General features: G+C 42.8%; 1 protein-coding gene across 1 annotated transcript in view; it reads left to right on the forward strand.

Moving 5' to 3' along the window:
- Positions 1–13,387, forward strand: part of MAPK1 (mitogen-activated protein kinase 1) — a 73,817-nt gene that overhangs the window by 40,774 nt on the left and 19,656 nt on the right. Inside the window, exons 4-6 of the mRNA XM_079762460.1 lie at positions 2,756–2,872; positions 4,925–5,039; positions 5,336–5,467. Coding sequence (XP_079618586.1) covers positions 2,756–2,872; positions 4,925–5,039; positions 5,336–5,467 — 364 coding nt within the window. The remainder of the gene's footprint in view (positions 1–2,755; positions 2,873–4,924; positions 5,040–5,335; positions 5,468–13,387) is intronic.

The following is a 13,387-nucleotide window of genomic DNA, read 5'->3' on the forward strand; positions in this document are numbered from 1 at the left end:
CTTTCTAAAATTAATAAAGCCATAATAATAATTTTTTTTAAAAGTTTAGGAACTTGTGCTACAAAGTAAACTGTCAAAAAAGTAAAAAGACAATCCACAAAATGAGAAAAAAAATGTTTGTAAATCATGTATTTCAATAAGACATACCTGGACTACATGATAAACCCTTACAACTCAAAAATTAAAAGATAACAAAAAAAAAAAAAACCAAAAAGATAAATAACCAAGTTTAAAAATGGGCAAAGGATCTGAATAGACATCTCTCTAAAGAAAATATACAAATGTCCAATAAATATGTTAGTAGGGAAATACAAATCAAAACCACAATAAGATAACACTTCATATATCCTATATCTAAGTAGGATAGCTGTAATTAAAAAGTCAGATAAGTGTTTGAGGATTTCACTCCTATGTTTATGCCTAAGTGAAATGAAACATGACCACACAAAAAGTACACAAAGATTCATAGCAAAATAGCCTAAATATAGAAACAGTTCGAATGTCCAAATGCTGGATAAAATGAGGTAGATTCATACATGGAATACAAGGGCGTGAAGCACAGATACATGCTCCAACATGGATGAACATTATTTTGTAAGTGAAAGCCAATCATAAAAGGCCACATATTGTATAGTTCCATTTATATGAAATGTCTAGAACAGAAAAATCTAGAAAGGTTAGATGGTTGCCTAGGGCCAGTGGGAAAGGGAAGAGACTGCTAATGGGTTCAAGCTTTCTTTTTGCAGTTATAAAAATGTTCTAAAATTGGCCCAGCCGGATGTTGGTCAGCAGTTGAGAGTCGACCCAGGAACCAGGAGGTCACCCATGTGATTCCTAGTCAGGGCATATACCCAGGTTGTAAGCTCCATCCCTAGTAGGGGGCGTGCAGGAGGCAGCTGATCATCAAATATTCTCATCATTGATGTTTCTATCTCTCCTCCTCCCTTTCTTTCTGAAATTAATAAATATATGTATTTTTAAAGAGAATGCCAGTCAATAAATGCAGAAGGAATAATAAAATTTAAAAAATTACGTTTTGCAACCTCTAATGTTGATTTGTGCACTATAATCCATGGATCCATTGTTCACCCTCCTCAGACTAATCCCCTGGGTGGGCTGCCACTACCTACCCACATGGATTCCCTCTTCATCTCACACCTAGACCATGTCTCAATCCGGAGCCCACTCTTAACTCCACTTGGATGCTACATATCCCACTGGGCTGCTGTAGTTCTCCCCACCCCACAGAGATAATTAGGTCACCTGATCCCACCTAATAACTTTTGGACTGGATTTTCTGGAAGGAAAGGATGAGGAGGAGCAACTGTACCCTTGTTTTTAAGTTTAAAGAAACATGTATTACAGCATAGTGATCTGTTCATTTGTCTTTCCTAGTGAAGGAATGCTAATTCCAATTTTTAATTTTTCTTTCTTCCTTAATATTGCCACTTTGAACACTGTCATTTTATTAACAAGATTATTAATTTAATATTTTAGCCTGGTAACTTTTACCCTGATTTTTATTTTTAAGAGCTTGTTAATAATTCCATTATTGTGAAAATACAGTAAATCCTCACTTAATGTCATTGATGGTTTCTTCAAATTTATACAGAATGACATGTAATAAAACCAGTTTTACCACAGTTGAAAGGGCATCGTATGGTCAGTATGGTCTGGAGTAAATAGAAGCAGGTCTGAGACAAAGATGGCTGTGGGAGAGATGAGATAAAGACAGTGAGTGGCCTTGAAAGTCATGCTTAAAGAATATGGGCTTCATTCAGTAGGCAAAGGTTAAAAGGTTTTTGAGCCAGAGGTGACTTACATTTTGGAAATGACACTTAGGTAAGATTTAGAGGATGAATTAGATTGCAGGCAGGGAGACTAGCTTTTGCTAAGTCCAGAGGAGTGTGGTGACACTTATAACCTCATTGGTCTGTGAATTTCTTTTCTGGTTTAAAAATATCTGGGATTTGTTTTGTGATTCAACAGACCCACGGAAAGCTGTGTATCAAGTCTAGATCCATCCAGTCTGTGTGATGCTAGCGTAGTATCTGTGGTCATGATCTCAGACTTATGCTAGCTTTTTGCTGCTGACAAGATGCAGTATTTCTTCTCTGCACAATTCAGAATGTGGCTTTAGGTATCCACATTTACACTACAGAAAGCAGGCTGAGTTAGAAGATAAAGTATTAACTCTAAAAAAGAGAAACGATGGGTCACAGATGTATTAAGAAGTTCGAGCCACACATAATTGAAATGGGTCGGTGGTAGTCCAGCATGGTAGGTGAGGGCTCTGAATAGCATAAAGGACTCCTTCATATGTAAGAAGAAATCAATCAATCATTGCTTCTCTAAGTTGGAAATCATGCCAAATGGGATCATGTTGCTAGTGAACCTCATGGGTACAAGTACTGAGGTGGCTTCCTGCAATTTGTTTCACAGGTATTGGTAGAAAGGCTCTAAAAGAAACTAATAGGGTGCAGCAGGTACATGAAAGCCTCAAAAGAAGTCAAGCCAAAGTTAAAACTTATGATCCCCCTTAAACACTTAGGGCCATATATCAATCAACTAGATACTTGTGAGAATGAAATAAGAATGAGTATGTAGAATTCCCAGCAAAGTACCTGCCACGTAGTAATAGTAGTAACTACTTATTATTGATATTATTGCTATTGTCTTTTTTATTTTATGATATTTTAATATTAAATTGGTTAGAATCTCTAAGGTGTCCATTTTTTTTCTCTCTCTCTCTTAGATCTGTGATTTTGGCTTGGCCCGCGTTGCAGATCCAGACCATGATCACACAGGGTTCTTGACAGAGTATGTAGCCACACGTTGGTACAGGGCTCCAGAGATTATGTTGAATTCCAAGGTAAGGAGCAAGTTTGCATATAAAGAAAATAAGCCTCCCTCTCAGTATACCTGTTTCCACTTGGGTTCAGTCTTGGCCTCTTTGGGCAGAACCAAGGTGCTATCATAATCTTCTGTTCAGCATTGAACTCTGGGCCCTGGATTTTGGCCTCAGCTGGAGTAGTGCTGACGTGTTACAGAGTTGGAGAGTGTGTCTCTCTGGTCACTGTTACAATAAATGGTCTTTGTCCTTGCCCAGCTCTACTTATGTTCCACCTGTGGCAGCGTTTTGTTGTTGTTGTTGTTGTTGTTGTTAATCCTCACCTGAGGATATTTTTCCATTGACTTTTAGGGAGAGTGGAAGAGAGAGGGAAAGACAGAGAGAAACATTGATGTGAGAGAAACAAATTGATTGGTTGCCTCCTGCATGAGACCCGACCAGGGCCCAGGCCGGGGAGGAGCCTGCAATCAAGGTATGTGCCCTTGACTGGAATCGAACCCAGGACCCTTCAATCCACAGGCCGATGCTCTATCCACTGAGCCAAACCGGCTAGGGCTGTGACAGCTTTTACACCTGCTGCTGCCACTGCTGGATGTAGGCTGGGTTGGTGTTAGAGGTTATCAGATTTAGCTGATAAAAAAGAATGACTCGCGCCGAGACCGGTTTGGCTCAGTGGATAGAGCGTCGGCCTGCGGACTGAAAGGTCCCAGGTTCGATTCGGTCAAGGGCATGTGCCTTGGTTGTGGGCACATCCCCAGTGGGGGGTGTGCAGGAGGCAGCTGATCAATGTTTCTAACTCTCTGTCCCTCTCTCTTCCTCTCTGTAAAAAATCAATAAAATATATTTAAAAAAAAAAAAGAATGACTCGCCCTGGCTGGTTTGGCTCAGTGGATGGAGGGTCGGCTTGCGGACTGAAGGGTCCTGGGTTTGATTCCTGTCAGGGGCACATGCCTGGGTTGTGGGCTGGATCCCCGGTAGGGGGCGTGCAGGAGGCAGCCAGTCAGTGATTCTCTCTTGTCATTGATGTTTCTATCTCTCTCCCTTACTCTCTGAAATCAATAAAAATATATTTATTAAAAAAAAAAAAAGAATGACTCCTCAGCAAAATTATAATATAATTTGGAGAAAACATAGGTGTGGAAAGAATAAGAACTGCTATGGATTCTTTAAAATTATATGATAATCCTGTTTCCAAATGACATGTGTTCCTCTGATCTCCAAGTGGCTGTGAAAGTGCATCCAATTCGCAGGCAAACTCTTCTTATAATTCTGAATCTTGGTCAGAAAAAATAATTGAATAAATACATAAAAGCAAGAAAAAGGGAAGTATGATACCTTTGTTAGGCTTATGAAACAGGTGGCAAGCATTGAGAGCTTCTGTGGAGATTGAGATTCACGGGGTAGCGGGGGTTGTGGGGTTTTGGGATTTTTTTTATTGACTTCAGAGAGCGGAAAGCAGAGGGAGAGAGGGATAGAAACATCAATGATGAGAGAATCACTGATCGGCTGTCTCCTGCATGCCTCCTATTGGGGATTGAGCCCACAACCTGGGCATTTGCCCTGACTGGTAATTGAACCGTTGACCGCCTGGTTCAAGACAATGCTCAACCACTGAGCCACACTGGCCGGGCTTCAGCTTGACTTTTTAAAAAATGATTTGCAAAATGGATAAAAATATTCTGGAAGTATAATAGTGCCCCTTCTTTTGAGTTAGTTTCCAGGTTTCCAAAATGAGTTAATAGGCTACAAATGTTCTAAACTAATAGGTGTGATTGCTTTTTCTTACTTCTAGCTTCAATTTCTAAGGATGCTAATTTTCTCTCTCAAATTATTTGAAAAGAATGAAGTATACTTTGGAAATTCTTATTTCATAATAACATAATCAACTTTGAAGATCAATAAGATTAAGTAATCTTGGTGGTTCAACATCCTTTAAGAAAACAAAATTATTATTGGTTTCTCTGTCTTTTTTATTTATTTTTGAATTATAGAGCCAAAGGAGAGGCTAGAAGATCTCATTTTGTCTTGTAACGCCAGATAACATTTTCTATCTTTTCTCCCTTTCTATTGCAGGGCTATACCAAGTCCATTGATATTTGGTCTGTAGGCTGCATTCTGGCAGAGATGCTCTCCAACAGGCCCATCTTCCCAGGGAAGCATTACCTTGACCAGCTGAACCACATTCTGGGTAAGAGCTCATTAGGGACTAGATTTATTCATTTCATCAGTTTGTATCAGCGTCATGTCATTAAATTAAGAATTTTAACAGCTCTTTAACCTATGACAAACATGAGTTTTTAATGGTCCTTGATTCAAAATGATAAGGATCCTTGTAAAAAAAAAACTTGTTAATAAGAAAGGTAAGCATTGGCAAGTGGTGTGAGAAGACATTGATTATCAAGACCCATTCTGCCCTATAGCTGATGGTGTGTGGTCAGTTTACTTTGGTCTTGATAATTAACAGGTATTTATTTTATCTAATAGGTATTCTTGGATCCCCATCACAGGAAGACCTGAACTGCATAATCAATCTAAAAGCTAGAAACTATTTGCTTTCTCTCCCACACAAAAATAAGGTGCCATGGAACAGGCTGTTCCCAAATGCTGATTCCAAAGGTAAATATTATTTTGTTGATTATTTTTCTTAGGTTTAGCTTCTTGTTTTTGTGTTTGTTTTATTTGTTAAATCATTAGGTCACTAGCCTGTAAAGTTAGCCTATGGCTACTGGGTAATGCCTATTTGTTGCTCTCAGGCTTCTCTCCTGTTTGTTTTCTTACTCTTTCCTATAGACATGTTTTATATAAGAATATTTGTAAGGCCTTTTTTTTTTTTTTTTTTTTTTTAGCTGATTTTCCTTATGTTAAGGTTATAAACTTCTGAGATTGGTCTGCTCAGATAATAATTGACACCACTAAAATTCAGAAAATTAATGTTGAAATGCAGGTTTTGGATTAATACAATGAAGCATGGAAAGAATATAAATACAATAAAGTGGAGATAGGAAGTTGTCAATGCTAGAGTAAACAGTACAGCATCTTGTGTTAAGAGCACAGGCTTTGCAGCCTATGGGTTCAATCCATAGCTCAGCAACTTAACTAGCTATCTGAACTTTGGACAACTACTTAACCTCTCTGGGATTTAGTATTCCCATTTATAAAATAGGATTAGTAATAGTACCTGTATTATATTAGTAATAGGGTTGTGCGAATGTCTAGGTCTAAATTCTGAGATCTCAAGACTGAAACTTTTTTATTTATGTATCTTGGACATCTTTCCAAATCTGTAGTTATAACTACACTAGAGGCCCGGTGCACGAAATTAGTGCACAGGGAAGGGGGGATGTCCCTCAGCCCAGCCTGCACCCTCTCCAATCTGGGACTCCTCAAGGGATGTCCGACTGCCCTACCGGGATCAGGCCTAAACTGGCAGTCGGACATCCCTCTCACAATCCAGGACTGCTGGCTCCCAACTGCTCGCCTGCCTGCCTTCCTGATTGCCCCTAACCGCTTCTGCCTGCCAGCCTGATCACCCCCTAACCACTCCCCTGCCAGCCTGATTGATGCCTAACTGCTCCTCTGACAGCCTGTTTGCCCCTAACTGCCCTCCCCTGCAGGCCTGGTCACCCCTAACTACCCTCCCCTTCAGGCCTGGTCCCCCTCAACTGCTCTCCCCTGCAGGCCTGGGTCCCCCAACTGCCCTTCCCTGCAGGCCCGGTCGCCCCCAACTTCCCTCCTCTGCCAGCCTGGTCACCCCTAACTGCCCTCCCTTGCAGGCTTGATCACCCCCAACTGCCCTCCCTTGCAGGCCTGGTCCCTCCCAACTGCCCTCCCCTGCTGGCCTGATCGCCCACAACTGCCCTCCCTTGCAGGCTGGTCCCTCCAAACTGCCCTCCCCTGGTGGCCATCTTGTGTCCACATGGGGGCAGTCATCTTTGACCACATGGGGCCAGCCATCTTGTGTGTTGGAGTGACGGTCAATTTGCATGTTATTCTTTTATTAGATAGGATTAGATAGGATAGAGGCCTGGTGCATGGGTGGGGGGCAGCTGGTTTGCCCTGAAGAGTGTCCCAGATCAGGGTGGGGGTTCCCTTGGGGCATGGAGCGGCCTGGGTGAGGGACCTGTGGTGGTTTGCAGGCTGGCCACGCCCCCCAGCGACCCAAGCGGAGGCCCTGGTATCTGGGATTTATTTATCTTCTATAATTGAAACCTTGTAGCCTTGAGCGGAGGCCAAGGCAGACCAGGGCAGGTGGAAAGCTTGGCTTCCTCCATTGCCGGGGAAACCCAAGCCTCCTGCTCTCTCCATGGCCGCAGCCATCTTGGTTAAGTTAATTTGCATACTCGCTCCTCATTGGCTGGTGGGCGTGGCCTGTGGGTATAGCTGAGGTATGGTCAATTTGCATATTACTCTTTTATTAGATAGGACTAGAGGCCCGGTGCATGAAAATTAATTCACTGGAATGAGGGGGTCCGTCAGCCTGGCCTGCCCCCTCTCTCAGTGCAGGAGCTCTCAGGGGCAGGAGGTGACCCAGCGATCAGGGGAAGGCGACGTCCCCATCACACCTCTGCTGCTGCCACTGCCGGCAGCGCAAGTCTCAGCCAGCCCTGGGCGGCTGGGCAGCCGCCATCCGAGGTTTGCCTGTGCCTCGGGCCGGCTCTGGGGGGATGGGGGACTGAGGGGACTGGGGGACTCTGGAGGCAGGTGCGCGGAGCAGCCGGACCCGCCTGGGGGCAGGCCCGGCTGTGCCGAGCGCCTGCTGCCCTGGTGGGGCTGAGGGGACTGGGCATCACCATCTTTGAGGGTGTGGCATTCAATTTACATATTCCCTCCTTATTGGCTGTAGGTGCCATCTTTGTGATGGTGTGACAGTCAATTAGCATATTCCCCCTTTATTAGATAAGAATGACCCATGTCTTTAGCCAGTTACATATTCGACATTGAAGTTTACATCAGTATCTATTGCTGCATAACAAACCACTCCACACCACAACTTGGGGCCTTAAGACAACCACCACATATCTACACTAATAAAAGAGAAAGATGCAAATTGACCATACCTTTGTGATGCCCACCAGCCAATCAGGAGTGAGTATGCAAATTAACCCACCAAAGATGACGGGTTAATTTGCATAGGTAGGCACCGAGTGGCTGGCAGCGGGAGGATGCAGGCGTTCCGTACCACCCCAGCAGCTCCGGGCCTCTTGGCAGCATGGGAAGGTGGAAAGGTGGCTCCAGGCCTGAGTGAAGGCAGAAAGGCAGCTCTGGCCGAAGCGAAGGCAGTGCTGGCAACCAGGGGAAGGAAGGCCCATTCTTGCACGAATCTTCGTGCATCAGGCCTCGAGTATGTTTATAAGACCATTTGGCTGGGCATACACACGTGGGTGGGTCTGCTCTATTTACCTCAACTTGCATAGTCTAAGGTGGCCTTATAACATCTTGCATTTGGTTCGCCTCTCATCCTATAGTAGACCAGAGTGGGCTCTTCATGATGGTGGAAATATTCTAAAGGAGCTAGAGCAGAAGCTGCAAGGTTTCTCAAGGTCAGGTCTCAGAACAGCAGACACTTCTGCACAGTATAATGGTCAGAGCAAATCACAAGGTTACCACAGATTCAAGGGGTGGGGAAATAAATCTACCTATTGATGGGAGGGGCTGTAAATAATTTGTGGCCATATTTAATCTGCCTACAGATTGTTTCTAGTTTTTTTACTATAACATACATACATTTGTTTATCTAATAAATAGATCTAAGTGCCTATCTGTGCCATCAAGGGTTCTAAGGCCTTGGACATAAAACAGCAGTAAGACAGATTAAGAGTCTAGATTTATATGAAAATGACATAAAGAAATGAATGGAAGCTCTCAGGGAACTCAAGAAATTAAAACTTTTCCAGCTGAAACATTAGCAATTTTAAGTCTAGTTAATGATAGTTCACAAAAAGGAAATGTGAATGTTTCATAAATATAGGGAAATTAAAGGTACTCATTTTTATTCATTATATGAGATATGAACATTGAAAAGTCATTAATTCGGGGTTTGGGGGGAGCACTAGGCTCCACCCTTTGGGACTAGCTTTGGCTCTTAGGCCTTGGCTGGGCTTTTATGGGCTAACCTTCACCTTTCCGGGCTAGGCTCTGCCCTTCCGGACTGGGTTTGGCTGTTCGGGACTAGGTTCGGCTCTTCTGGCCTAGGCTAGGCTAGGCTCTTCTCTTTGGAGCTAGGCTGAGCTCTTCAGGACGAGGCTCCTCCCTGCAGCCTGGGCTGGGCCCTTTGGGACTAGGCTAGGCTCTCCGGAAATAGGGTCAGTCCTTCAGGACTAGTTTAGGCACAAAAAGAAAAAGAAAATTATTTGAAGTCAAAGCAGTTGCCACCCCTAGCTTGTTACTATCATGGTGATCTATGAGGCCAACTCATGGCCCAGCATAACCGCCCTCTGATCTGAGGAAGATGCATACTAATGGGTCAGATTACATGGCCTAACTTAATTGTTGTTAATCTTCATTAGTAGGGAGGAAATAGTGGACAGAGAGCCTCAAGAGTTTCTTGTCCCCATACCAGACAATGAATGCCAGCCTTGGTGGGGTCAAGTCCAGTATCTAGAGGCCTTGTCCCCTCTCTTCAGCACCATCTCCATCATGGAGATGCTTTTCCATAATTCAAGAAGTTTCCTCCTCAACCTTTCATGAAAAAGGTCTTTCATATGTCCCTTGATAGCCCTATCCCTCCCTTACCTCTATTTTTTTTTAAGCTTGGCTCACACTTTATTTTCAGGATCCCAATGCCAACAAATCACTTTAATTTCTATGGCAACTTGCTGCACACATGTTTATGGAGAAAATAACCTACAAGTTGGTGGTAATTGGGTGGGGAAATGGCCTCCTAATAGTCAGCTCAGGCACCTGTGCTGGCCTCTGTGGAACTTGGGCTGTGAAGCAAGTCAGCCTCTCAGCTTCCCAGCTCCAGAGTCTGGCCTTGGAGTCCAATTGCTTTACCAGAGAAAAAGTCATAAATTTGGGGAAATAAAGCTTTTAGTAGGGACAACTGGAGCAGAATATCTAAAGGACATTATATCACAATAAGGCAGGACTGGGGTGTAGTAGGAATTAGGTATGGGAAGATAAGGGGCTCAATGAGGTAAGGAAGAAAGCCTTTGATGAACCCAACTCAAATTGGGAAGCAATAGTAGAATACCCAGGTCAGACGAATCTGTCTTGAAATTAGCTTGTCTATTTTTTTGCTTCTGTGTAACACTACCTATACTTCAGCACAACCAGCCAGTATTCCCCTCTATCCCAGGAGGTTATTGCAGAGGGGGATCTCCTGGGATTACAAGAAACCATCTGGTCTAAGAGATTAGCTTTTCATGTGAGCAAATGAAGGCCCACAGAGATAAAGTGATTATATGCAACAGAGCTATTCTGTGGCAAACATGAAGCTGGAGTCTTTAAGTTTAGTGCTCTTCCCTTTAATAAATGTAACCACTCACCTTTTCCATCTACTGAGCCATTTGCCCACCCATCTGTCCATCCCTCCATCCAACAATCCTTTCCTAAACTTGAAAAGCTAGAATTCAAAAAAAAAAAAAGAAAAGCTAGAATTCTACTGTGCTGGGGGGCGGAGGTGGGCTGAGAGAAATCAATGGGGGGAAAAGGAGACATATATGTAATACTTTCAACAATAAATAATTTTTTTTTAAAAAAAGCTAGAGTTCTAAAGTATTCTCAACCAGGATTTCTGGTTGGATGGTTGTTATTATATAGCTGGCACTAAATTATGTTCATAATCTCCTAGCCACTTAAAGAATGTGAGCCCAGGGCACCTCCCCAAAGCACCTTTGACCCATCAAAGGATGAATGGATAAACAAAATGTAGTATTCACCTACAATATAATACTAAGGCATAAAAAAGAATGAAGTACTGATATATGTGATAGCGTGGATTAACCTTGAAAACATGTTATGTGAAAGAAGCCAAACATGAAAGATCACATATTACATGAATAAATTTATATGAAATATCCAGAATAGGTCAATCCATAGAAATAGGATGCAGAATGGTGGTTGCCAGGGGCTGGGGGGCGGAGAGAGTGGGAGTGGCTGTTGAATGGGCACAGGGTGTTCTTTTGGGGATAATAAAACACAGTTTGGGCCCTAGCCAGTTTGGTTCAGTGGACAGAGCGTCGGACTGCAGACTGAAGGGTCCTGGGTTCGATTCCGGTCATACCTCAGTTGCAGGCTCCAGGGAGAGTGCAGGAGGCAACCAATCGATGTTTCTCTCACATCAGTATTTCTGTCTTTCCCTCTCTCTTCCACTCTCTCTAAAAATCAATGGAAAAATACCCTCGGGTGAGGATTAAAAAAAAGTGTTGAAAAACAAATAGATAAATAATAAAATAATTTTTTAAAAAAACAAGACACAGTTCGGAACTTGATATATCAGGTAATTGCACAACATTGTGAATGCACTGAATGCCAATGAGATGTATGCTTTAAGATGGCAAATTTTATGTTATGTAAATTAAACCTCTAACCAAAAAAAAGGTCTATATTTCCTTCCTGCCCTGACTGGAAAAGGGAGCTCTATGTGACTGCTTCTGGGCCTCACAAACAGGGGGGGCTCTCTTACGGAAGAGCTCCCTAAAACCAAAAGGGCCTGCCTCTAGGGATCCCGATACCTGTGGCCCAGGCCCCAGCGGGGGTTTGGTGGGCTTCCCAGCCTCACCAGATGCAGGGCTGCAGTGAGCTAAGTGAGGAGGGACCACAAACCTTGAATTTAAAACAAAAATCTGAATTTTAAAGCTCTCAACAGATTTAGTTACTATTTTTAATAGACTTTTATCTCTTATGCATTCAATTATTATCATTATCACCAGCACATGGAAATTGTGCCTGTTTAAAATGTCAAGTTTATTAGACACGCACTCAAAGGTTAATTTTGTTGTTTTGTTCTCTACTTCTGCTTCCTTTATATTTATTTCTTGGTTTGCGTGCATGGTTAGTCTAAACACAGGGACTAATTTTTCTCCACTGGTTTTAAAATACTTTAATGAATTCTGCAGAGACTTGTTATTGGAATGAGCGCAAGAGGGGATACTACTCCCCTGCAGATGGAGGGGACGGGTACCCTTGGTTCCTGCTGGATCAGCCTCTGCGAGAACAATTCTCTTCTCTCTGGTCCATAAAAACTGCAGCACTCTTTGTCTGGGAATCTGAGGTTCCATGTTCTTTTTGTTTCCCTTCCCCTGACAAATGGTCTCCACAGAGTTCAAGTGGGTCATCATTGACCTTGGGCCCCCAAATAGGCGCTTTGCTTCATGCACACTCACCCACTTTGATTGGTGCCTTTCTCCTTATTCTCTGCCTGTCTTGAGACGGAGTTTACAGAAAAGAAAAAAGCAGAAGGTAGAGAGACTCAAGAAATGCTCTTCTTTTCTTGCTTTGGCCCAATTTGCAGAGGGTACATTATATACTCCTGGGCCAGAGGATCAGCCAGCTCATGCAGCTGTCACACCTTAACTGCTTCACCTGCCAGGGTCAGAAAGACCTGTGAGTGCACCAGGCACCTTCCTTTTTAAGCCCTTAAATCCACCCACTGCAGGGTCAATACTTCTGATGTCCACTCTGCAACCTGCAAGGGCCATACAACCCTTAGTGCATTGGTGTTTTTTGTTTGTTTGTTTGTTTTGTTTTGTTTGTTTTTAATTTCTTTATTGATTAAGGTATTACATATGTGTCCTCATCCCTCCATTAACCCCCCAAACCCTTTCCACTCATTCCCTCACCCCCCTGGTGTTCGTGTCCATTGGTTAGGCTTATATTCATGCATGCAAGTCCTTTGGTTGATCTCTCCTCCTTTCCCCCACCCTCCCCTATCTTCCCAGTGCATTGGTGTTGAAGAGGGGACTCCCAAGACCTACTCTAGGAGAGGAAATAGGTGACTTTAAGATATTCATCAGATGTCAATTATCTAGTACAGGGTCACCCTGGAAGTCATGCTTTTCCTTCTACTGTGTGTGGGTGTGTGGGTGTGTTTTAATATATGTTCTCATTTGTTATCCATCATTTCTAAATTTTCATTTTCATTATTTTTATTTGATCCATGAATTGTTTAGAAATGTGTTTTCATTTTCCAAACATGTGCTTTTTTACTGGTTCCATTTTTGTTACTAATTTCCAACTTGCATAATTGTCAGGAAAAGTGATCATACAAAACTACTATTTCTTGAGACTTGCTTTACAGCCTAGCAGCTAATCAATTTTTTGTAAATATTCCATGGGTGTCTGAAAAGAGTATATTCCCCATTCAGGGGATGCAATATTCTGTGTGTGTTCTTTAGCTCAATCTTTTTCTTTCTTTATTTTTTTGTTGTTAATCCTTACTCGAGGATATTTTTTCATTGTTTTAGAGAGTGGAAGGAAGAGTGAGAGACAGACAGACATCAGTGTGAAAGACACATCAATTGGTTGCCTCTTGCATGTACCCCAACCAGGACCGGGGAACCTACAAACCAAGGTGCCCTTGACCAGAATGGAACT

Source organism: Cnephaeus nilssonii (genome assembly GCF_951640355.1).
Source record: "Cnephaeus nilssonii genome assembly, chromosome: 22".
Classification (NCBI taxonomy): domain Eukaryota; kingdom Metazoa; phylum Chordata; class Mammalia; order Chiroptera; family Vespertilionidae; genus Cnephaeus; species Cnephaeus nilssonii.